Source organism: Python bivittatus, unplaced genomic scaffold (genome assembly GCF_059951505.1).
Source record: "Python bivittatus isolate LINGU-HERP-01145 unplaced genomic scaffold, Pbiv_v1 ctg000610_np1212, whole genome shotgun sequence".
NCBI lineage: Eukaryota > Metazoa > Chordata > Lepidosauria > Squamata > Pythonidae > Python > Python bivittatus.
The window spans coordinates 44,273,283-44,297,171 of record NW_028277088.1 but is presented as its reverse complement, the minus strand read 5'-3'; the positions used below and the strand labels follow the sequence as shown (position 1 = coordinate 44,297,171).

Sequence of the window (23,889 nt, the reverse complement as noted above, 5' to 3'; positions counted from 1 at the left end):
GGCGCGAGACTAACGGAACTCTATGGCTGTGTTGGGCGCATTTTTCTGACAGTCGGGTGAGAGGCTCTCGGTGGTTGGAGTGGAGGGTCTGCATGCAGGACTGATCATTATGGCGTCTGTAGTGCTGAGTGAAGCGGAGAAAGTTTATATTATGCATGGTGTCCAGGTAAAGGGCCGGGGAGCGGGGGTTAGGGATCGAAAGGGCTCTTTTATAAGCCTCTTACTTGATGTCTTGAGTCTGTGAAAACAGTACGTGATTCTAGCGGATGTGCCCCATCATAACGCTAGTATAGTTTTCATTCTTTTGAAAACACCTCTGTCGTTTGTGTGTATAATTGTTCCACATAGTCAGATTATGTGACTTGCACGAATGAGTGCGAATTTATTTATTTATTTCTTCAATTTATATAGCTATCTTACATTCGTGACTCTGGGCGGCTCATGCAGTTAACAATAACAAGGAACAAAACACAACTAACTAAACCAAAATAATAACAGCAAAAAAAAAAGAAAAGAAAACCATTAAAACTAATTAAAACAATTAATGGAAGGTCAGTAGGGTCGGGGCCAATCTTGCCTTGGAGGAAATTATGTTCCAAAGGGCAGGTACCGTGGCAGAAAAGGCTGTCCTCGTGGGTCCCAACAGATGAAACTCCTTAGCAAATGGGACCCACAACGTGCCCCTTCTGCCAGACCTGACAGGACAGGTAGATGTAACCAGGGAGAGTCAGTACCTCAAATAACCCAGCCCCATTGCCATGTAGGGCTTTATGGATCATTACCAGCACCTTGAATTGAACCTGGAAGCAAACTGGCAACCGGGAGCAATCAGGAGCAGAGGTGTAAACTGCCTAGGGTGCCGCATTTTGCACCAGTTGAAGCTTACGGATGCTCCTCAAGGATAGCCCCATGTAGAGTACTTTGCAGTAATCCATTCAGAAGGTGACCAGGGCAATAGTGACTGAGAGTAGTCTCCCGATCCAGGAACAAGCACAACTGCCACACAACCCAAAGTTGTGCAAAGGCCCTTCTAGCTATGACTGCCACCCGCTTATTGAGCAGGAGTTATGAGTCCAGGAGGACCCTCAAGTAGTACACCAGGCCTGTTTGGGGCAGTGCCACCGCATCCAGCACCAAAGATGGGAAGTTTCTGGATCCCCCAAACCCAAAGCCACTCAGTCTTGCCAGGGTTGAACTGAAACTATTGTTCCCCAATTGCAGTTCCAGCAGCAAACATAAAGTTTTGATATAATTTAAAACTATTCTAGAGGTAGTGCTTCCTAACAGAGACAGCTAACATTTTGAGCTGCAGCTAAGTTTGCACTTCCCCATTTGAGATTTATGTGCAACTTGGGGGTCCTCCTAGACTCACAGGTACTGCTTGGAGACCTTTGCATAGGTACATCTTGTGCACCAGTTGCACCCTTTCCTCAAATGAGGGGCCCTGCAGATGGTCACTCATGCCCTGGTTACCTCATGGCCGGACTACTGCAATGCGCTCTACATGGAGCTGTCCTTGAAGACCATCCAGGAGCAACAGCTGGTTGAAAATGTAACAGTGTGAGCAGTATTGGGCACTTTTCATTGTGTCCGTGTGTCACCACTGCTGTGTGAGCTGCATTGGCTACCAGTTAGCTACCAGGTGCAATTCAAGGTGCTGGTTGTTGCCTTTAAAATCCTCCATAATGTCAGGTCTGGTGATCTGAGGAATCACCTCTCTCCCATTGCAGGAGAGTGGGTACACTCCAGATCCCTTCTATTAAATGTTGCCATCTTGTGGAACCTAGGAAGTGTGCCTTTTCTGTCATGGCCCACACCATCTGGAACAGTATCCCCCCCACAGATATAGATGGCACCCACTCTCCTGTGGTTCTGAAAAGCCCTTAAACCTGGCTTTGGTCCCAAGCCTGGAGTGGATATGTTGGTGGGAGGAGGAGGCTGTCATGCTGTGTTTTAATGGCTGTTTTTAGTCCAGGCTGTTTTGTTTTTGTCTATGATTTTGTTTTGTCTTGTATTAAATTTTGTAAGCTGCCCAGAGTCTGTTGGAGTGGGTGGCTATAATAAAAATATACATGGAAATGTAATCTGCTCAGAGTCACCTAACAAAGGGCACAATGTAGGCAATTATAGCTTCAAAGAGACTGATAGATTTAATAACTTTTAGAAAGTTATTGGGCATTGCTGTTGTGCTTCTGGCTAGGGTTATCAACTTACACTTTGTCTAGCAGAACTCTTGTAGTTAACATTTACATGTTCCACGGAAATTCATCAGGTGATCCTTAATTCTACATATTTGCATATTTTTCAAAGAAAACAGTAATTGTTTTGTTTCTTAAGTCTAATTAAAAATGGCATTAGCCTCATGGGTCTGAGCAGGCTTTGATTGTCAAAAGCAAGACAATTTAAGAAGGGAAGTAATAACAAAGTGTGCTTTATGCATTGTACATTAATCGTCCTTGAAATAATAAAATATTTCAACCAGTAAATGTGAAGCATAGACGTTTTAAAAAGACTTACATAATTGGTCTGGTCAGCAGCCTTAATTAAGATGCAGTTCATGTGGTAATATCTCAACCATGAATTAAATTGGGTAGGAAATCATTTTTCCTAGAACAGCTGAGCTACAACTCCCAGAATCCCTTATAACCAACCACTGTAGCTGCATTATATATAAGTTGTGACTGAAACACATCTGAAGGACCATAGGTTCTTCATTACTGATTCTGATATCGATACGGTAATGAGCTCTATGATGCTTTGAGCTTCCATATTGTACCTATGCATCCTTTGCAAGTACAGTAAGATTAAGGGAATCGTTTAAAGAAACCATAGTTTTGTATTACATATACATTTGGAAAAAAAATAGAAGCCTCTTCTAACAAAGAAAATACTGAAAACAAATCAGGAACAAGTTAGTTGAACATCTTGGTAATTTTTCATGAGTTGCCTGAGTTTGTAGTTTGTTCTTACAAGAAAGCAACTTTCATTTTTCTCACCTTGCATAGACAGGAGAGGAAAGGAAGGGTGCAATACAGCCTTGAGGCTTGATATAGTATGATCATTATGCTTTTAAATCATGCTTGAGTTGACTGTTTGAACTAGGCCTAATTAAATAATGACTGGGCTGATTGCAAAGGTAGGTAATGATAAGAGACAAACTTTCCTTGGATTTCTCTTATATTAATCCATAAACTCATGAGTGGTACATATATTTGCTTCTCTAAGTGAATTTTATCCTTCTGTTTAAATAATGCATAATTTGACAAGACTGACGGCATTATGTGACAGCACTGTAATGCGTATTGTAGGAAGATCTTCGAGTTGATGGCCGTGGCTGTGAAGATTATAGGTGTACGGAAGTGGAAACAGATGTGATATCTAATACAAGTGGGTCGGCTAGAGTAAAACTTGTAAGTACATCTAACAGACACTGTTATGCCTTGCTGTTATATTCTTTGATTTTATTTGAAGAATAATGTTTCTGTTTATAATATCAGTACATGGTTGTTCATTGGTTAAGAATTCTACTGTAGAATTCCATATTTAGGTTAAAAACTAATACATGGCTTTGTAGGTCAGAATGCACTTGGTCAGATGCATGAAGTATTATTTTCAATTAGAAAATTGTATTTATGCTAATTGACAAGCAGAGGAAATTGCTACAGGAATAACCTGGATTTTATTTACAAATAAAGGTGCTGTGAGCTAGCTCCCAATAAGACAACGCTGCATACTTTTTGCTGGGTAAATGCTGGAAGGGGCAGATTAGGTATACCTTAATCAAGGAACTACCAAGGAGAAAACCGCACCCCCACCAACATTGGCAGGGCAAGCTACTGCATATAAACAGGGAGCAAACTCCACATTCACTAGCACTGATGATGTTACCTAGTCGGGTAATGAAACGTCTGCAAGCAAACAACCAAGCTCAGAGAACACCAAGAACTCCACAGTTCAACTCTGAGCTACATATATTCTCTTCTACTGAAACCATTTGGAGAGCACTAACTGCCTATTCTTTGCTTACTAAGTGTTGTATGATGTGTGAAAATGCCTAAGTATTTGCTTAACAGCCATGCAAATAGATAGATAGGGTTGTGTTATTGAACTGACAATGCTAGTATGGCAGTTTATTATTAGCAGCACTCAGCTATACAAGTCTACATAATACGTTGTTTTAATTGGTTGGTTATCTGAAGGAACTGAAAATGTTTAAAATTGTCTTTTTCATTTTCAAAGTTTTCATGTTTTGAGGAGAAGTGCTAGATAATGCTGACTCATGTGGAAATATACTGTATGTCTGTAAGATAATTTGGAAAACATATCTATCTCTGTTTTAACAGGGACACACAGACATCCTGGTTGGAGTCAAGGCTGAAATGGGAACACCAAAGCTGGAGAAACCAAATGAAGGCTACTTGGAATTCTTTGTTGATTGGTTAGTTTAACTGTTCACAGTGGAGGCTTGTATTTGAGTATTTACCACCAGGTAAAACTCACATTGAGAGCCAGTTTGGTGTAGTGATTAAGGCCCCAGGCTAGAAATTGGAAGACTGTGAGTTCTAGTTCTGCCTTTGGCACAAAGCCAGTTAGGTGACCTTGGGCCAGTCACTCTCTCTCAGCCCTTGGAAGAAGGCAGTGGCAAACCAGTTCTGAAAATTGCAAGGACTTGTCCAGGCGGTTGCCAGGAGTCAATACTGACTTGAAGGCGCACACACAAAAATCATGTTAGTGACAGATGACTGTATGTGTTTTTAAAGTTTACAGAAAGAAAATAAGGATTCAGATTGTGCCCCAAGAAGCTCTGGTACATGATACATGCATTCGAATTGAATTGAATTGTACTGCAGTTATTCATTTTGCAAATCAATATGTATTTGCTTAAAGAACTCAAATAATGTGTCATTAGATACATTTAGCAAGCTAATATAATAGGCTTTTCTTCCCTTTCTTTTGCAGTCCATTATTTTTCTTCTCTTTGCTCAGGACCAGTATGGTGCCTGGAGTGGTATCACTGTCTCATCATTTTACACTGAATATAGGATTGTGTATAACAAGGTTGGAGAAAATGATTTTCTGCTCCCTCAAAGTTCAGAAGAAAATATTGAATATGGGTGAGACAGGAAGGGAAGATCTCCAACAATCAGGAAAGAATAGCTAATAGTTAAGATACATTATATATTATACCACCTCCTAATTGAAATTGTTTGCAAATTGATTGGTTCCAAATCCATTTCTCTGAACATCGATCAGTTTGGTGTACAATAAGATATATGTCCAGAGAAGAACATAAAAAAGGTTATTTAATTCAAGATAACATGGATAAATCGCTATATTTAAAAACATGGAAACCATTTAATTAAAGTGCATAATATTTGCAAAGATACTGTTGTGATACAATCATTTTGCTGAAAACTATTCTCAATTTATAACAAGTTTTATTTGATCCTTTGTGATTTTTCCAAAAATTCTTGCTATAGGTTAAGCAGATCTTCTTGGTTCATCCCCAAAGTATGTTAATGGTCAGAACAGGTTAAGCATTGTGGGAATGGTTCCCTCTATTTCTGGAAGATTTGCTTCTGGAAATTATAAAAGTGTTCCTGGAATCAATCTGTTGCAGGGAGGAAAAACAGAACTTTCCAGGGATGAATCACACAATTTTACATACATCTTCCAAGGATGGATCAGGATGGAACACAAATAAATTCATAATTATTAACAAGAGAAGATAACTGTAATTCATTAAATAGTGCTAAAAAAATCCAGTAGATCATTTCAATCTAGTATCAAGCCTAAGTTTGGTATTAAAACAGCGTTGGTCAACCTAGTAGATTATATTTACCAGGAGAGGGACAAAGGGATTTCTGTTGATCCTTCTAGACTTCTCAGAGGCTTTTAGTATCACTTGACCATGATAGATAAATTCCCTCAATAGAGGACTTCAGTGAAACAGCAGTCCCATTCCTGCATGTAGGATTGATCCCAGAAAACTGCATGAATTAGTACAACATATAGATTACAGAATTCTGTTCTGTTCCCCATCCTTTAAAAGTCTATACAAGGTGCTAAACAAAGATTGTTTGCACTGAAGTATTACCTATTTCTATTTCTCATCATTTGAGTGAAGTATGATAATACAGTGGTAATAGCAGAATATCATTGCCACTTCTTCTGAGATGACAGTTCCTACTTACTTATTGCACATGTAACTGCTACATATGCTTGTGGCTCAGTGCAGATGAGGAGGTTTTACTGCCACAGTTTGAAATAGTTTAAGACTAGAGCAGTGTTTCTCAACCTTGGCAAATTTGAAATGTGTCAATTCCCAGAATTCTGGGAATTGAAGTTCACACATCTTAAAATTGTCAAGGTTGAGAAACACTGGACTAGAGTATGCATGTTATATTATGGGTCTTACCACTAGGTGGTGCCAGTTGAGCATATTTTAACACCTGAAACTTTGTGAATTACTTCCTTAGATTGATTAAAATGAGTGCCCATTTTACTAGATTGCCAAATTATCCATTCTTTTTTCATTGCCATTCCAATATCCTCAATTTAGGGAAATACGAAAAAGGGAGCAAAATGAGTTTCTAATTAGAATTTTTATTCTCTACCGTGGCAAATCTCCAAAAGCAAAGGAGGGTCAGTCCTGATTAGTATGAAGAAGGGAGACAACCAGAACTACTGGGGCTATAAGCTAGACTGAGAAATGAATAAAGTTTAAAAAAATCCTAGAAGAAGGTAAACCAGTTTGCCAAGAATTACGTGACTGGATCACCAGAAGGTGAGCTCAACGTGAAGGAGACCTTACTTTTATGAGAACTGTAATATTACTGAGCTGAATAATAAATCAAACTAGGGTTACATTCTGTAATTACATGTTGAAGATTTTGTTGTTATACTAGTCGATCTGTTTCATGGTTCTTCATCAGGAAAGAGTTGACATACTTTTTAAAAATTTGATCTAGATAACATTAATGTAGTTTCTAGGTCCTTTTATGGAATTCTTGTGATCATTGGTTAATTAAATGTTGGGCACATAACACTGTCTTAAAAGATCGTACTTTGTTGTTCATGCACATGCAGTCATTTAGCAATTGACAGAGCTGCTACGGTATCCTTGAATATTCATAATTAATTCAACTGGTGCCTGCCCATGTAGCCAGTCTCAGTGGGGGCTTCCTGATTCTGCCTTTTCCAGTGAAGCATGCCTGCTGTCTACATTATTCTCAGACCTTTTAACATATTTTCATATTTAATATCTTAATTTTTATGCTTTAATGGAGTGTTAACATTTTTTGTCTGCTGCTTAATCTAAGCAGTCTGTTTACAGCAAATTATTCTGTGATAGATTTAGGAATAAGGCTATTGTCCATCCAAGGCTACTGTACACACATACACACACAGAAAATCACTGGCCTTTGTTTTTTAGGGCCATTACCTTTGGCACTGGGAGAATCAGCAGTCTTCCACTTAGCTAAAAGCCATCGCTCCCACAAACCATGGGTGCAGGAAGAGAAGTGGGAGAAAAAGAGCAAGCAAGTCTTTCTGGTGCCAGCACTAAAAAGTCCTACTCCCCCACCCAATCTCCCAGTAGAGAAAAGGGAGGAAAGTGGATCTTCTGCTGTCAGTTCTTTGATCTTGGTAGGATCAGAGAACTGTCAGCAAAGGAGCTGCTGTTCTCTCCTGTCTCCCCTTCTCCTGGCACCAAAGAGACCTGCTTTCCCCCATAGAAAGTGTCCTTCACTGCAGAGGTTCTGCCTACAGAGATACATCCCCCCACGGTACCTCTGCTCACCATTTCCCCATGGCTGTAGCACCTAAGTTACAGATGGCTTTTTACATACCTGTATCACCTTGTTACATGTCTGCAGTCCATCTGCAGTCTACCCTAACTATACACATATCAAGAATACCCCATGAAACTCCAGCACAGGTATGCCACAGGCTAAGGAAGTTGGGCAGCTGTACCGTGGAGGTAGCAGCTCTACAATGTGTAATCTTGTGGGAAAGGATGAGTAGAGCTGTTCCCATCCTCTGTTTTGTCTGCACCCCTGGCAAGAGAAGCAGGGTGAGAGTAGAATAAGAGGACCTGATCTCTTCTCTTATTCTACTCTCACATAAGAGGTGGGCAGGGGAAGCAGGAGGAGACAATCTGCAGAGAATGTCTCATTTGGTGGGATCAGAAAACTGACTGCAGAAAATCCAAGGGGCCAAAAGATGCATTCCCCAGCCCACGTCTCTCTTTCCCCAGACTCACATTGAGGACAGAACCCTTATTGTGCTTCATTGCCAAAGCAGAATAGGAGTCCAAAGTGTAGTCAGCACTTTACTGAGCCATGTACTTTTGTGTTGGCTCCTGCACTGGATAGCAACACTTTAGTGCTGCCAGAAACTTCAGTCTACTACCTGTCTCCCTATCAGCTAACTTTTATGTACTTTTCTCTATACTTACTTAAAGCGATATTATGCTTATTGTTTTAGTAATGTTACATGGCTTTCATGCTAGAGTGAAGGTGCATGAGTGCTTGCCATCATTATTGTAGGTGCTTCTATTTTTTTCTTTATTTTCAGTAAATGTATATGACCTGAAGCAGTAGTAGTTACTGTAAAATTAGGTTGTATGAAACACAAGTGGCTTATTTATGCTGTGCAAAGAAGCATTACTTAGCTCCCCTCTTGCACTGTAAAATAATCAAAACTCATTCATTCATTCATTATCTCAGAAATTCCACAGCACACTATGTCATTTTGCTTTATAAATACAATATTATCCTATAGCGTGCTAAAATGTGGTATCCCAAAGAAAGATATTTACGGCATTGCTATGCAGACTATAAATCTGTGTTTAATTGACATTAACTCACCTCTAACCCTTACTGCATTAGAGATCATGTTTTTGTAAATTAGCCGTTAAAACTGGGTGGTGGGTTTTTTTTACCTTCAAGTCAGTATTGACTCCTGGCAACTGCCTGAAGTAAGACTTGCCGTTTTCTTGGCAATATTTTTGTAAATGATTTGCTGTTGCCTTCTTCCTGAGAGAGTGTGACTGACCTAAGGTCATCCAGCTGGCTTTAGGCCTAAGGCAGAACTCATGGGTCTCCCAGTTTCTAGCCTGGTGCCTTAACCATTACACCAAATTGGCTCCCATTAAAACTGTACTGTATTACAGCTTAGAAATCCAGTTTGTAATGACTTGAAGGCTAAAATGTACAGCATGGGTACATTAGATGCTTGTAATGTAGTGCTTTTTCTGTGTGTGTTCTTTAATGGGCAGTTAGAGAAGTTTGGCCTCTGATGAGTTGTTCATAGTCTCAGTCAAAGATTCAGTGTGAGATGAGTTTGCTTGAGGTTTATGGCCTTTTCTCTATATTGTTCGGAAAGATGCTCTATTAGGGGACTTCTGGAGGAAGAGATGGTGGACTGAATATGGCTCTATGGAAAATGGAGCCAACAACCATGGAGAAGAATGAAGAGCCAGCAAGTAGACCGGCTCTTTGAACCTCTCCAGACGAGGAAAGGACTTGAGATCGCCCACAAGTGCTCCAGACAACTGCTGCTCGCGAGGAGACCACAAGATAGTGGTCTCCAGTGGGTTTATAGCTCTGCGAGACATCTTCCTCAAACTGTGGTCGGCACCTTTGAAAAGACACTAAGTTCACATACTTTCTTTTCTAATCGCTTTTGGAAATTGCTCGTTAATTGCTTTTCAGCTATTAGGAACTTTTGAATCAACAAGTTTGGCAGCACTGGGTGAATTTCCCTTCAATCCGTAGTGAAAGAAAGTTTTAACTACAAGTTTAAGAACTTTTTAAAAAATGGGGGGGAGGAATAAACAGCAGTAGGGTGATTAAAACTTTGATTTTAAAAAGTTACAAACAGACTAAGGGTCCAGATAAATTTGAAATGAGATTCTGGAATTAATTATAAAGAATCCTTCCCATGGGAAAATGCTTTTATTTTGAACTTTTTAGTAAAACATAATAAGATTTTAAAAATTGGACACTAGAGGGAACTAAAGATTACAATTAAAGGAGAAGAACACATAAACTCAACTTACAATTACAGAATGGAGTAAAATATTCTAACATTGGACATATTGAAGGATATTTTTGAAAAATGGACTCAGAAGTTAATAATTTCAACAGAGACATCTGCCTCTATGGAGAGGCTGTGTCTAAAAGGTGTTATAGAAGAGAACAGGTTTTCGAGACTGAGTTGAAAGTGGATTTACAAATGACAGGCTACAAGGATGACATGGAAAAAGATGTTGCACTAGATGTACAAAAGAAAGCGGCTGATGTTTGAATAATTAAAAGGGATATACAAACAGTAAACCAAGAGAGTGACCTAGATAATTTTCCTATAGTGGATTTACAAAAGAGGCTTGTTAAAGTTTTGAAGAATCTCATGAGAAGGGACAAAGAAAAAATGAAAAATCAAGTTCTGCAACGTTATTTGAATGGACTAAAGATTAAGATTGTTGGAAGGAAAAGGAAAGAATGTAAAGTTGGCTTATTTGATCAAGATTAACAGATATGTTGTCATTTCTGGTGATCCTAAATGGACTTTTGCTGACACCAGGACTGAAATGACGATGGTTTATGGATTTGTTTATAGATAAGAGATGGGATATGGGAAGAAGAGATGTATTTGCTGTATTTTAAGAGAAAGTGATAAGTTACTAAAATTGTTTATACTTGTGATAAAGGTTGGAAGTCATTTCTCTATATATTTCTTTTCTTTTTCTTTACTATGTTTTTACTTTTCTATTTCTCTTTCTATTTTTTCCTCTTTTCTACACCTTCTACTCTTCCTTTTTATTCTTCTATATTTCTTTTAGTTTGTATTAGTATTTACTATTGTAATTATGATCTTTAATAAAATTACTATTAAAAAAGGAAAGATGCTGTATTAACTGGTATTCATCTGTACATACTGTGGGAAATGGGGCAGCACAGACTTGCTATATCAGGAAATGGTAACTTAGGATGTAGGATGCTAATGCTTTCTTAAGATAATTGCAAATTGCAGTGCAAGATAGTGTTAGAAAACAAGTTTGTGGCTGGTACAGAATCAGAAACCTGAGAAAAGACGAGGTGAGTTTGTCTACTATTACTACCATGGCTTGTGGGAAGGAAGGGCCTATAGAGAAACCCGCAAAATAGGCATGTACCCAAAGTGGAGCATATGCTGGGGCCTGTGATACCCTTGACAAATTTCCTGTTTTCTTCTTTTTCAAACTAGCCTTTCTCCTATCCTTTTTTGGCGGGGAGGGGAAGGAGGGGTTCCTTCCTACATAAGATGTAATGCTGGGCAGTATTTAAAACAAAAAAAATGCTGGGGTCACAGAGTGTCCCAGTATATCTTAAATATCTGAAAAATGTCATCTGATTGCAACAAGTCACCGCACATGCTCCAAACCAGGTTTTTTTTTTACTTCCAGCATGATATAATTAGACCCTGGAGACTCTGAAATAAGGCTGTGCCATGTGCCAGGATTTACGTTAGAAGGAAAAATTGTTTATCTTAAAAAGTATGATGTGTAAAGTTTGAAGATGATTCATCTCAGCTGAACCTTGTTCTTCCTATTGCATAAACTATATAGACCAATCGTGCTCTGGCTTAGCAAATAAATATATGCAGCAGTGAATAATTCTCATTTTACAGCGACACTTTCCTTTTTTGGTATTCATGTTTATAGCCTGATATAAACTGGATCTGGTTTGCCTATGATGTACTTTACACTCGATGTTTAGCTAAAATATCACACCACTGAAATAGCAGCAACATTTTGAAACCACACCATATAAATATCATTGCTATAGTGATAACACCATATTAAACATGTGCGCTTCCCAAATATTTTAAAGACTGTTCTTCCAATCTTATTTTGCTTTTCCATCCTTTGCTTGGAAAGTGGAACAGCAAACCTGTTGCCAGGACAGGTGTAGAAATGCTATATGGAACATAGGATACTATGAAACGTTTTTTAAAAATGAAGAAAATGTTGCTGATGGGAAAAGAAAAAAAAATAGGTTTGGGATAATGATTCTTGTTATCCCTACCCTGCCCTCTCCCCATCCTTATTTAGCCTAATAACTTCCAGATATGTTCGATCAATTCTCAGAGCTCCCGGTCGGCATTGTCTGGCTGAGAATTGGGTTAATATGCAGCCCATCTGAAGGGCAGGTTAGGGAAAGCTGGTTAAAAAGTTGAATCCCTGAGAAAAAAGCTTTTCCTGGAATATTTGAGTCAGGTTTCAAAATGTAATTTTTAGATAATAGGTTTTAAATTAATTAGAAGACCCTCTTTATTACAATGCAAGTACTAAACAAAAAAACCCAACAGCCTGTAGAGAGAATGCATTGTCGTCTTGTACCAGGCAGGAGTGTCACTTCTAAAATGGTATCTGCTGATACTATTACCTAATAATAAACTGCCAGATCCTTTAGAATTATTGTGTGTGTTCATATGGAAAAAATTCTTGATTTATATCGTCAGCTCATTAAAAGTAAAGATTTTTGCGGAGTGGGTTGAAAGATAGCTATAGTGTCTCCACTAAGGGAAAGAGCACAAAGAACATGAAAACTAGCAGTCTGATTGTTATAAGCTTTTGAGAACTTCTGAGACATTGTTCATTTCCTGCCTAGACTGGTGTGGAATGTGGGGCTGTTTCCAGTCAGAGGAGAAAGGCTGGTCCTTTGTTCATGTGCTTGATTTCTCATGCCCTTCTTAACAGCAACATCAGATGGCTCTCTCTGCCCCTGCCCTAGATTGGGCAGGTGGTGATTGGAAAGACCAAAAAGGGAATAAGGAACTAGTTCCTGTCATAGTTCTGTCTACTTCTAGATGTGTCCTTCCAAATTTTAAAAGGAAGGAAACTGGAAACTATCCCAGGATGTTTGGGGAGCTAGTGTTGATCTTTGGACCAGAAAGAGTGCATATCTTTTTGAAATTCTATATTGTATCTGAGTTTTAAATTGGGGCTGTACCATTTCTTGAAGAAAGTAAGACTCAGTTGAGAAATATCCAGTATAATAACAGACAATTAAAACTAATCAAATCAAATCTTTATTAAGTCACAGACTAGCATAAATTAAAACTATGCCAATTGTCCTGTTACTTTCTCTGTTCCCACCCACTGCATTTGTGTCTTTAATCTGTCCTGTTTAACAGGTTACATAATTGCTCATTTTCAAATGTTATTCTTTATTCTGAACTTGGAGATGAAATTAATTAGTTGCTCTAGTTTCATAAGAATAATTTCCATCAACCTAAGGGATTGTATAGCTAATAGCAAGGAGAATTTATTGAAGAATAGAAAATGAGCTATCCAGCTGAATTATTTGGAGGCAGTTAGAGAGTTTTTTATAGTCCATGCGGTGGCGCAGCGGCTTAATGACACTGAAAGTTGCTGGCCAGAAATGGTCGACGCTTCAGCGGTTCGAGTCCAGCCTTCGCGTTAGCAGGGTGAGCTCCTGTTTCCTCCCCAGTTCCTGTCAACCCAACAGTTCGAAAATTCACGTGAGTAGATAAATGGGTACTCTCACTCCGGTGGGAGGAAAAATGCTGGTGGCGCCTTGCAAAAAGGAGTTGGGAGCAGTTGCTGGTAAGCGCGAAAAACCGCGTGTGCCCGAAAAGGGCGCGAAGCAATGGAAACCCTGCCTCCTGCGCACACCAGCTGGGCTCTGCTCTAGGAAGGAGGCTCTGGCAAACCACTTCCGAAACACTTGCCTTGAAAACTGCAAGGACTCGTCCAAGCAGTCACTGCAGAGTCGGTAACGACTGAGCGCAGATTTTAAAAAAATCCTTGATCGTGGTTTACTCCCTTGGTTTGTTAAGTTTGAATATATTCATGCCCATAGCAGCAATATTTAATGTTCTGAACTGTGTCTTGAGTTTCCTGAATTGTAATATATTTCCTTGTTTCAGTTCAGCAAATGCCACTCCAGAATTTGAAGGACGTGGTGGTGAAGAACTTGGCACTGAGATAGCAAATACTCTCTATAGGATATTTAATAATGAGAGCAGTGTCGACTTGAAGTTGCTTTGTATTAATCCCAGACAGCATTGCTGGATACTTTATGTTGATGTCTTGGTGAGTAGGACATATGTGAATTTAAATTAAACTTAAGCTTCAAGAGTTTGTTTCTTTGGAAGTCAGTCTAAATATTATCACACTCTTGGATGTTTTTATGCAGATCTCTACATTTTACCTCTCTTTTATATTCCTCAATTGCCTGGTCACTCTTCTAAACCTCCAGGCAAAAACTGCTTGGAGAAATTTGGTATTTCTGGTTCCTAACTGGAACCCTGAAAACAATTTGCACTGAGTTTCTGTTAAGAAGAATATTTCTGTTTCACTGATCTGAGAAGCCAGTTGTTAGAATTTATTCAAGCTTTTGATAGATCTTGTGCCAGTTTCAGATGGTAGAATTCCTTTTCCCATTATTTACATGTTTTTGATAATCCAATATTAAATCAAGGAAATTTCTTCAGATGTCCCATCTGTTAACTACTTAGTAAACTGAGATTTCCCCCTCATGCTTAAATAATAATCTAGATCCATTGGAAAGCAAAATCCTGTGTGCTTACGTGTGCTATTTAGAGAAATTTCCCACTATATGCTCTCTTCTGTCCACAGTTGTTCTAGTAACATAGCACAGAAAGTGCTATCTGGTAGCTCCCTTTGTGTTTACTATTTTTTAAAAAATCACTGAATCCAGGGAAGGAATACACAGAATAATTGGCAATTAAGAGATTGAAACAAGGAAGTCTGAAGTCAGCCTTTATCAAACTATTATCTCTCAGCATTTCTGTCTGTAAGACAGAGAAGTATTTGCTACCTTTCATGAGTGTTATGCATGTTGGTGAGAGAACTATTTAAAGCAATTAAAACATTCAAAATATTTTATTCTTATCATCATCATCATCACCATCATCCCTTCTCATCCAGCATTTTAAAACTAACTCTTTTGATATATTAAATGAGAATACCAAATTTTGTGGAAGTTTCTGTAATGAGTAATGCTTTACCACCTTCGTGTAACGTATACGTTAATATCAGAATAATTATCAGAATGAGATGATGTAGCCATAGTTTTTAGGATTGATATAATTATTAAAATTATACAGTAGTGATTAAAATCCACTTTTTAAAAATTTCAGTTACTGGAGTGTGGTGGTAACTTGTTTGATGCCATCTCGGTTGCAGTGAAGGCAGCACTGTTTAACACCAGGTAAAGAACACATCTTTTTCAAAAAGCAGCTTCTGGAGTATTACCTAGTGAAAATTTATTAGGTTTGTAGACCAGCATAGCAATAAAAGTGCATATAGTCCTGAATATTTGCATCTTCCTTTGGGCTAGTGTTTTCCTGGGCAGGGATTTTCCTTTTCATTGGGACCTTTTGGTGAGAGAGATTTGAAATGCAGAGTCTACACAAATGAGGAGAGGGTAACTGGCAGTTACCCAGCTATCTCTGATCAGAGTTGCCAAACACTGATAGCGTAATTTTCTGTTAATTTGAGATGAGACAAAAACATGTATCAAATGGTAGTGTCAACCCTAACATAAGCATAGCTTGGGGTTTTTTAGAAAACACACAGCATTTCCCACAAAAGCCAAGAAAAGGTTGAAAATCCTAACCCCACCCACGTGTGCAGGCCAGCTGCATCCACAGGGTGTCATCTCCCCTGCCTACGTCTTTCCTCCCTTCCCCCTTTCCTGTGATTTTGAGACCCTTATCTGCTGAAAGGTTGGCCAGCCCAATATAGATCATCTACACTTTTTTAGGAAGATTTGTTTACTTTTAACTAAAGTAGTTACAGAAGTCCTATAACTCTTTTGAGCTTCCTAACTTTGCCAACAACAGTTCAAAATATCTTGTCCTGTGGTGTTTTTCCACTATATTATATAAAAACTCCATAGCAGCTTGACACATATTTCCAGGCTATTATTTCCAAGGGCCTCAGCTTTGGAACGAGCCCATATTTTGACACTGTGTCTTTTCTTCTTTACAGATGGGGGAGCTGTTCTAAATTACACATTTTTTTTAAAGCTAAGGAGAGTAGAGTTGATAAAAAAAATGTTCAGAGCATGGATTAGTCTTTTGACATTCTTTTAACTGACTGCAGACCTTTGATGTTACATTTTAAAAGTGATTAATGGAACACACTGTGACTAACATGGTGCTGTTAAAATGAATTGAGAGGTCAAGTATGTGTTTTGAACATTGCCAAGTTCAAAAACTATACTTTCTAAAATGTCTGTTTTAAATTTGTACATCCTGGATGTTTTGGATTTCAAGAGAGGGAAAGCTGGTGCATGGTTTTATGTAACTGTATGGTTAGGGTTAGGGACAAAACCTGGGCATTTGAGTTTACTACCAGGTCAAAAATAGCTCCCAAACCATGAACCTGAATTTTCAAGAAGAATTCTACCCCATCCAACCTTGAGTAACAATTCCTGAGCCAATGCGACCTCTGTCTTGTTTGACTTAAGCTTTAGTTTGTTAGCCTCCATTTCCAACTCCCCAACCTCTTTGGAATGTGGTGAAAGGGGGAGAAAGCTTTAGGTATTATCTGCATATTAAGGACAACAAAGCCCCAAATCCTGAAGGATCGCCTTCGGTATTTTCTTCTATAAACTTGAATGGTAGGGATAAGATAGAACTCTGAGCAATATTATAGGTTAGTCTTCCCCAAGCTGGGTGCCCTCCAGATATATGGACCAACTCCTAGAATCTATCCCTGAGAATTCTGAGAGTTTAAATCCACGCACAGGGAGGGGATCCAGGTTGGGGAACACTACAATAGTTACACAGCCAAGCTGTTGTCATCAAAAGCTCCAGGACTACCTTGTGAAAGGTAGAAAGAAAGAACTTCTCTAGAAAGATGTGTAAGCCAGGGTAAAATTGTAAGATCAGATCCTGTCCCAGCAAACAAAGAAGGGCAGAATGGCTGATAATATGAAATGCTGCTGGTAAAGCTGAATTGAGATGGGTTTAGATAATCCATTTAATCTAGGACAACCTGAAGTGGAGATGCCAACATAACCCCAGCAATAGTTATCAGTATATATCCCTTTCCATCTAGTATATTGCCGGATGTGTTTCCAAATGAGAATGCAAATCTAGGGCAGATATTGAAATGGACTGTGCTCATACAAAAGAGGGCTAAAGTTACATTAGTACAAGTCACTACACATGAAATTGCTACAACATATTGAGCAAATGTAGTTCCATGTATGTAATATTTTGTAATAGTTGATAGTGCTCCTCCTGCTGTGCTTATTAGAACTGTATGAATAATTCAGAGAGGTGTCTCTTGAAGTGTCAAGGTGGCTACAATTCTAAAGGTTCAGTGCAGCCACTTTGAAGGCCTTCCCAGGACATGTCTTTTCAAGTGGTCTTCTGTGTATGCATGAACATGAAACTGGGAAGGCCATCAAAGCAGCTGTGTCACACCTTCAGGAAGATGTAGTCCACTGTGAGGACTAGGGCTTCATTCACAGCATTGCCATAAACAAGACACTTCCTTGAATGTGTTAACACAGCCCTCATTTTGGTGTCATATGATATTGTCATATATGTTTCTGTTGATTAGTAAAAGGTCTGATTAAAGCTGTTATACTTTTTAATTTAAACATTATTTGAACAAGAACATTTTGAAAACAAAAATCATGTGGATAATGAGCAGCAAGCTGAGAAGCAAGAAATAAAGAACATATAGACATGAATTTGTAATATAAAGAAGAGACCATTTTTAATATCCATATTTCTGCAAAAAAAAATATTTCTGTAGAAAACAATAATCCAGTAGGAATTGGGGACCAGATGTTTTTAAAATTACAGTCTCTAATCTTTGAGACTCCTTGCTTTTGTTGTTATTTTTTAATCAATACTGTTTCCCCCACTTTCAAATACCATGGATCCAGGGGGGAAAATGTTTATTTTTCCAGTGTTCAGTTTATTAAACCTGGCATTAAAAAAAATCTATTCATCTGATTTCTTATGTGGCACAATTTTATACCTCCTGAAAAAAGGCAATTAAAGTTCATTAACATTATTTATTAAAGAGTATTGTGTAATTATTCAGCCTAAATGAGTGAGAAAATGGATATTGCCACCAGAAATGGTAATGTGTAGCCATATATTGTATATGTGACCAAATAAATCTTTGTTTTCAAAATTGTTAGCAATTTTTAAAATTGTTTGTGCTATTGGTTATAATTAAGAGAATTGTCTGACAATATTCATGATAATGAAATTTATGTAAATTTATGTAAGAACTTTTTTTATAACTGACCACTGAGAATTTTCCAAACAGAAGATTTATTCTTAGTATATGAAAAGTAAATGTGACATTCTCATTGTACCTATTCATACATCACCAATTAATGATCAACTCACAGCAGCAATATTTTGTGCTAGCTCCTCCAGCACACGGTACTGATTGTCCAAATGCAGAGTTATGCTAGTTTAACACTAACTCTAAGATAGCCTACAATAAACCATTGTTACTCTATGTTTGGACATTCAATAGTATCACATGTCCTATGTTCAAATGACATATTGAATCACTGCCAAAGTATAGATAGGTGATCTGGAAGCTGTATCTGTCTATCTTTTGCAGGAAGAAGCAGTGATTACTACAGAGCTCTAATGTGGCATGTTCATCACTTAACAGTTATATAGTTAAGCACAAATGCTGTCATTGTAATTTATGGAAATTCTGTCCTCGCTTATTGCTTAAGTTTGGTTGGGAGTTGGGTCAATCCTACTTAATAAAATATACAGAGATGTCATACTGTTTGATGGTCATTTCTGTCTTCTTCAGAATACCCAAAGTACGTGTTTTGGAGGATGAAGGAGGACATGAAATTGAACTTTCTGATGACCCCTTTGACTGTATTCGACTTAATGTTGATAATGTTCCTTGCATTGTCACCTTAAGCAAAGTAAGCCTCTAAAAATTCAGAACTTTTCTTTTGATGCTTGTTTTAAACCAAATAGTATGCTAAAAGATTAACCTGATTTTTAATTGTGACCACAGCCTTGGAAAGTACTTGGAAACTATACACAAGGATGTTTTGCTTTTTTCTTTCTTCATCAAGTAGGGGACAGGTTTCCTTATTAGTCTTGAAATTTGTTTGTTCCTTAAACATCTTTGGGAAGCAGGCTATTTATGAGGGGTTATTTTGCTAAAGATGGCCCAGACAGGAAATTAGGTATGCTGAAATCAGTTCTTTGTGAATCTTCTATTTTGTCCATCTCAATAGGCCACTTTTGTGAACAAATCATGTTGAGATTGTTGCTGATCAGTGGTCTAACTTTTCCTCTGTTCAGATAAACCTTTTTTTTTCCTTTTTATATATTGGGCTTTTTAGTTTTTTTTTACAGTTCCATGTTTAAGTAATTAAGTACCTCCCTGGACTCTAAACTGAAAGGCACTATATAAATATAAATGTATTATATTATATTTAGGACAGAGTTAGGAAACTTTTTTTTCCTATCAAAAACATTTTGATAGTACTCGGTTGGGAACTGGTTGTTTGGGATGGCTGAACCCCAAGCCAGTGGTCCATGAAGTCAGAGCCAGCAATGGATGGCATGGCCTTTATGCTCCAGCCTAGCAAATTGTCAGGAAAGGAACAGATCATTTGTGGCAAAGGGTTTTTCCCCAACTCTAATTTAAAGTAATAACATTTTTGGTGTTTTATATAAATATGTAAAAATACATTATATAAAATGTGTTTTACAGAAATACATAATTTCAGACTTGTTATAAAAACATACACTGAGTTGGTTTCTAAAATAAGTACAAAATATTTTTTAAAATAACTTTAAGTGCTAATTTACCTAGGCTTTTAATTTTAAAACATACTTTTCATAGTTCTTATAAGCATTACAGAAAATAGGGATTTCCATCCTATCTTATTCAGAATTTCTTTTATCCTAGAGTTGATTTATGAAAACAACATAAAAAGGAAATATTCTTAATACCAAAGGATCAGCAATATTCTAAAAAAAACTTGCTCAAAACAGTGAAAACTTAATATAATCAAGAATTAAGGTAGTGACTTAATGAAAAGGTCTAGGAGAATAAAAAGGAGATTGTCTGATGCTAGAGTAATACTAGACCATTCATGAATTTGCCTGGGAAGAACATCACAACGGGGATGAAATAATCAAGAAGACTTTCTGTCCTGTTGCTATGTCTTCACCTTGAATGACAGGGACATCTAGCAAAGGAGTTTTGAAGACAGATAGGACTCCTTCCTTTCTTCCTTCTGACTTCAAGTCAGATTGACTCCTGGCAACTACATAGACAAGTTCTTGTGGGCAACATTTTCTGAAATGATTTGCCTTTGCCATTATAATAGAAAAATTATTTCCTGAAAGGGGTTTACTTAAACCAGAGAGCAGGACACACTTACATTGAAGCCTAAATTGATTTATTGACACTTATGTTTAACCAGAGACAATGAATGTCACCTAAAGAGGGGTGAGGTTACAAACCCTCTTTACTGGCATGTGCAGATCAAGCTTTTCATTTGGTTGGTTACATTATAATTACATTGAATCAGCATACATTTAATTGGTCATTTCCCTTTAGCAGCCCATATATTACTCTACTGATTGGATCTGATTTTTACATATTAATACACCCTGTGGCTTAGATGAAGGCACTCTTCTTAGACATTGAGACTTTGCTTAGAAAAAGACCCTTTAAACCTATTCCTAAGTTGATATATTTCTTTAACTGTTACCTAAAATACCTTGGTTCCCAGCACTAGCCTCTAATTCTCAGCGTAGTAATGAACCCTCTGTGGCTGGTTTGTATTTTTGTGGTTAATACTTTCCCTTGTCTTTTAAGAACCTCGTTACTTTAAATTCAACTGGGGATTTGGGATGTCTGCTGGCTTGCAAGCTGCACAATAAAGCTTGCTAATTTCTTTCTAGTTTTTGGCATGAATATTATTACTACTATTAATAATATTCTTGGGGTTCCATCTAAAATCTCCTCAAAAGTCCTCCTATGACTTCTGAGGGCTGAGAGTGAATGACTGACCCAAGGTCACCCAGTTGGCTCTTATGCCTAAGGCAAGACTAGACTTCATGTTTCCCCGCTCCTAGTCCAGCACCTTAGCCACTACTGTACACTAAACAGACTCTCAGACAGACCATGTGAATACTTCAATATGCATAACGGTACTGCATGTTCTTTGGAATATATTTATTTGTTGATCCTGAAATTAATAGGAAGTTTCTTTTTATTTAGCAACTCTATTTTTACAACTTTACTCCCAGCCTTCTCAAGACCTTAACTTAGGGCCTCAACAGTGCAGTCTTCTGTACTGCATACGAAGTATCTGTCTTTGTTTCCACAGATTGGCTATAGGCATGTGGTAGATGCCACCCTTCAGGAAGAAGCATGTTCCTTGGCAAGCCTCCTTATTTCTGTAACTAGTCAGGGTGTTCTCACTTGTATGAAGAAAGTGGGAAGAGGGAGCCTTGACCCAGAGAGCATATTTGAGATGATGGAGGTAAGTAAACACTGGACAGATGATTAGATTTCAAATTAGTATGAACTTTGAGCGAGTCATACAGTAAGTAAATCCTAAAAGTTGGATTTATTTTAAAATATAACTTTCAAGAATGTTTACATTTGCATGCACTTTTTTATATAATGGAAACCCATCTACAGTTGGCATTGTTCACAGATATTCTCTCATTTGAACAATATTTAAAGTAAAATTTTATCATTAACCTCGTCGTTCCTCCTTTGAAATAATGATGCATTTAAGAATCAGGAGTTGTTTTATTAGGAATTGAATATTGTTGCTGATTATCTGTTGTAACACAATGTAAAAAAATAGAACAGTTTGTAACAGTTTCATCGTTCATTCAAGTGAAACATTGGACTCTTGGTTGGCCTTGGGGCAAACAATAATTTCATCCATGTGCATGCATTTGTTTTAAAAAATCCAATATGTTTAGAAAAGTTTAGCATATACACTTCATGCCAGCTTTTATTTATGGTAGCATTGCATTTCTGTACTTTTTGACTTTATACATTTTATTCATTCCTTCTTAAGGTATTCAACTGATATAGAAGGGAAACTATTTTTACTTTTCGTGTAACATTAGCATAGTCCTATTGCTGCACCCCTTGAGCCTATAGCCACTATGTTTTTATCTTCTTCACAAACCCTGTGCATATCCAGAGGTTTGAAATGCTATTATAAAATAACAGTTTTCCTCTACTGCAGTGTTTTTCAAACTTGGCAACATTAAGATGGGGAGACTTCAACTCCCAGAATTCCCCACCCATCTTAAAGTTGCCAAGTTTGAAAAACACTGCTCTAGTGGGAACTTAAGATATTTCATGACATCATTCTAATATACTTCTTTCTAGTATTCTTCCTTTTTGGCTTATGGCAAAATTTTTCATCAGCTATAGACCAGACAATGCCCCCTTCTGCATTTTCTTTCATAATATTGTAAATCAGGATCTAAGCCTCTCTCACAGCTGTTTTAGCATTTTGCTTAAATGAGAAATTCAGCATAGATTGAACCTAATAAGCCCAAAAAGTGATTGTAGAGATGGTTCTTACAAACACATAATTTAATACATAATTTCTTTGCATTTTTATATTTTACACACGCCCACACACCAGTTCGAAACCTGTCTTTTTGTCCAATAAATTAAATTCAACCAAATAATATATAGGTAGTCCCCTGGTTAAGAACACCGGGTTTAAGGATGACCCATAGTTAAGAATGGAGCCTATTGTAGCAGGATTTGAATTAAATACACATTGATTCGAGTTAAATACACAATGTTTGATGTTAATTACACAAAACTACTTATATGGTATTATACAATAATACTGTTCTGGCTTACATACAAATTCAATTTAAGGACAGACCTTGGGAATGGAACTTGTTCTTAAACTGGGGACTGCCTGTACCTCAATTGGTAATAATGTAAAGAGAAACCTTTTAATAGATTCTGCTGCTTCTATTTCATTTGTGCTGTTTTATATGGTTCATTTTTCATTTGCATTCCAGACTGGAAAGAGAGTAGGCAAATTGCTGCACACCTCCTTGCAAGCTATCTTAGATAAAGAAGAAAGTCTTGGATCAGCACGAAAAAAAGTTGGATTCTTGGGTTGAATGCCATCATCACCTTGGATCAGTTGAATTTCTATTTAGTAGTGTTTGTTTGTTTGTTTTGACAGAATTGAATATATTTTAAATAAAGATAGGATTGGTCATGTAAACTTGTGTGAAGTGGATCTTTAAATATTTATAACAAAACAAGAGAAATTATAGTTCAACTTTACAAAAATATAAGATTGCCATTTCTTTTTATTTCAACCTATTTAGTCCAAGTGCTGTCAGGCACTTTCTGCATAGATCTCTCCACTTGATATATTGGGTACCCTTGCCTTGTAGAATGCATTCTGCCTTGTTCTCTTTCAGATCCTAACACTGTTTTATGTGGGATACCAACTTGTGTTTTATATTGGCCTTCCCCAGGCACTGATTCACAATATTTTTTTTTATTGATTGCTTATATTCTGTTTTTATTTTACACTCTTTTTCATTTTTGAATCAACACTGAGATTTTTAAAATGAGTTCTATATAACTACTTTTAATAATATGATAAGTACAGTCAATTCTTGGAGCTGCATTGCCTAACCTTGTCCCTGCCCAGGGTAATTTGGTGGTGGGTGGGGTGCAAATACAGCAACAGACATGCATGTTTAAGCTATGCTCATAGGATTTCTCCTTGTTAGTCCTGGATTTTCTCAAATCTGCCCAAATACTGTAGACACAAATGGACTGGTGTTAAAGACCTAAACACAGATTTG

General features: G+C 37.5%; 1 protein-coding gene across 1 annotated transcript; it reads left to right on the top strand.

Annotated features, from left to right (window-relative positions):
* The first annotated feature begins 11 nt into the window (after positions 1–11).
* Positions 12–23,294, top strand: EXOSC7 (exosome component 7). Its single transcript, XM_007424998.4, has 8 exons — positions 12–166; positions 3,309–3,410; positions 4,344–4,438; positions 13,939–14,104; positions 15,175–15,245; positions 18,845–18,965; positions 21,399–21,554; positions 23,083–23,294. The coding sequence occupies exons 1-8, from the start codon at positions 110–112 to the stop codon at positions 23,185–23,187; spliced, it is 873 nt and encodes a 290-aa protein (XP_007425060.1). The 5' UTR covers positions 12–109; the 3' UTR covers positions 23,188–23,294.
* The last annotated feature ends 595 nt before the right edge of the window (positions 23,295–23,889 follow it).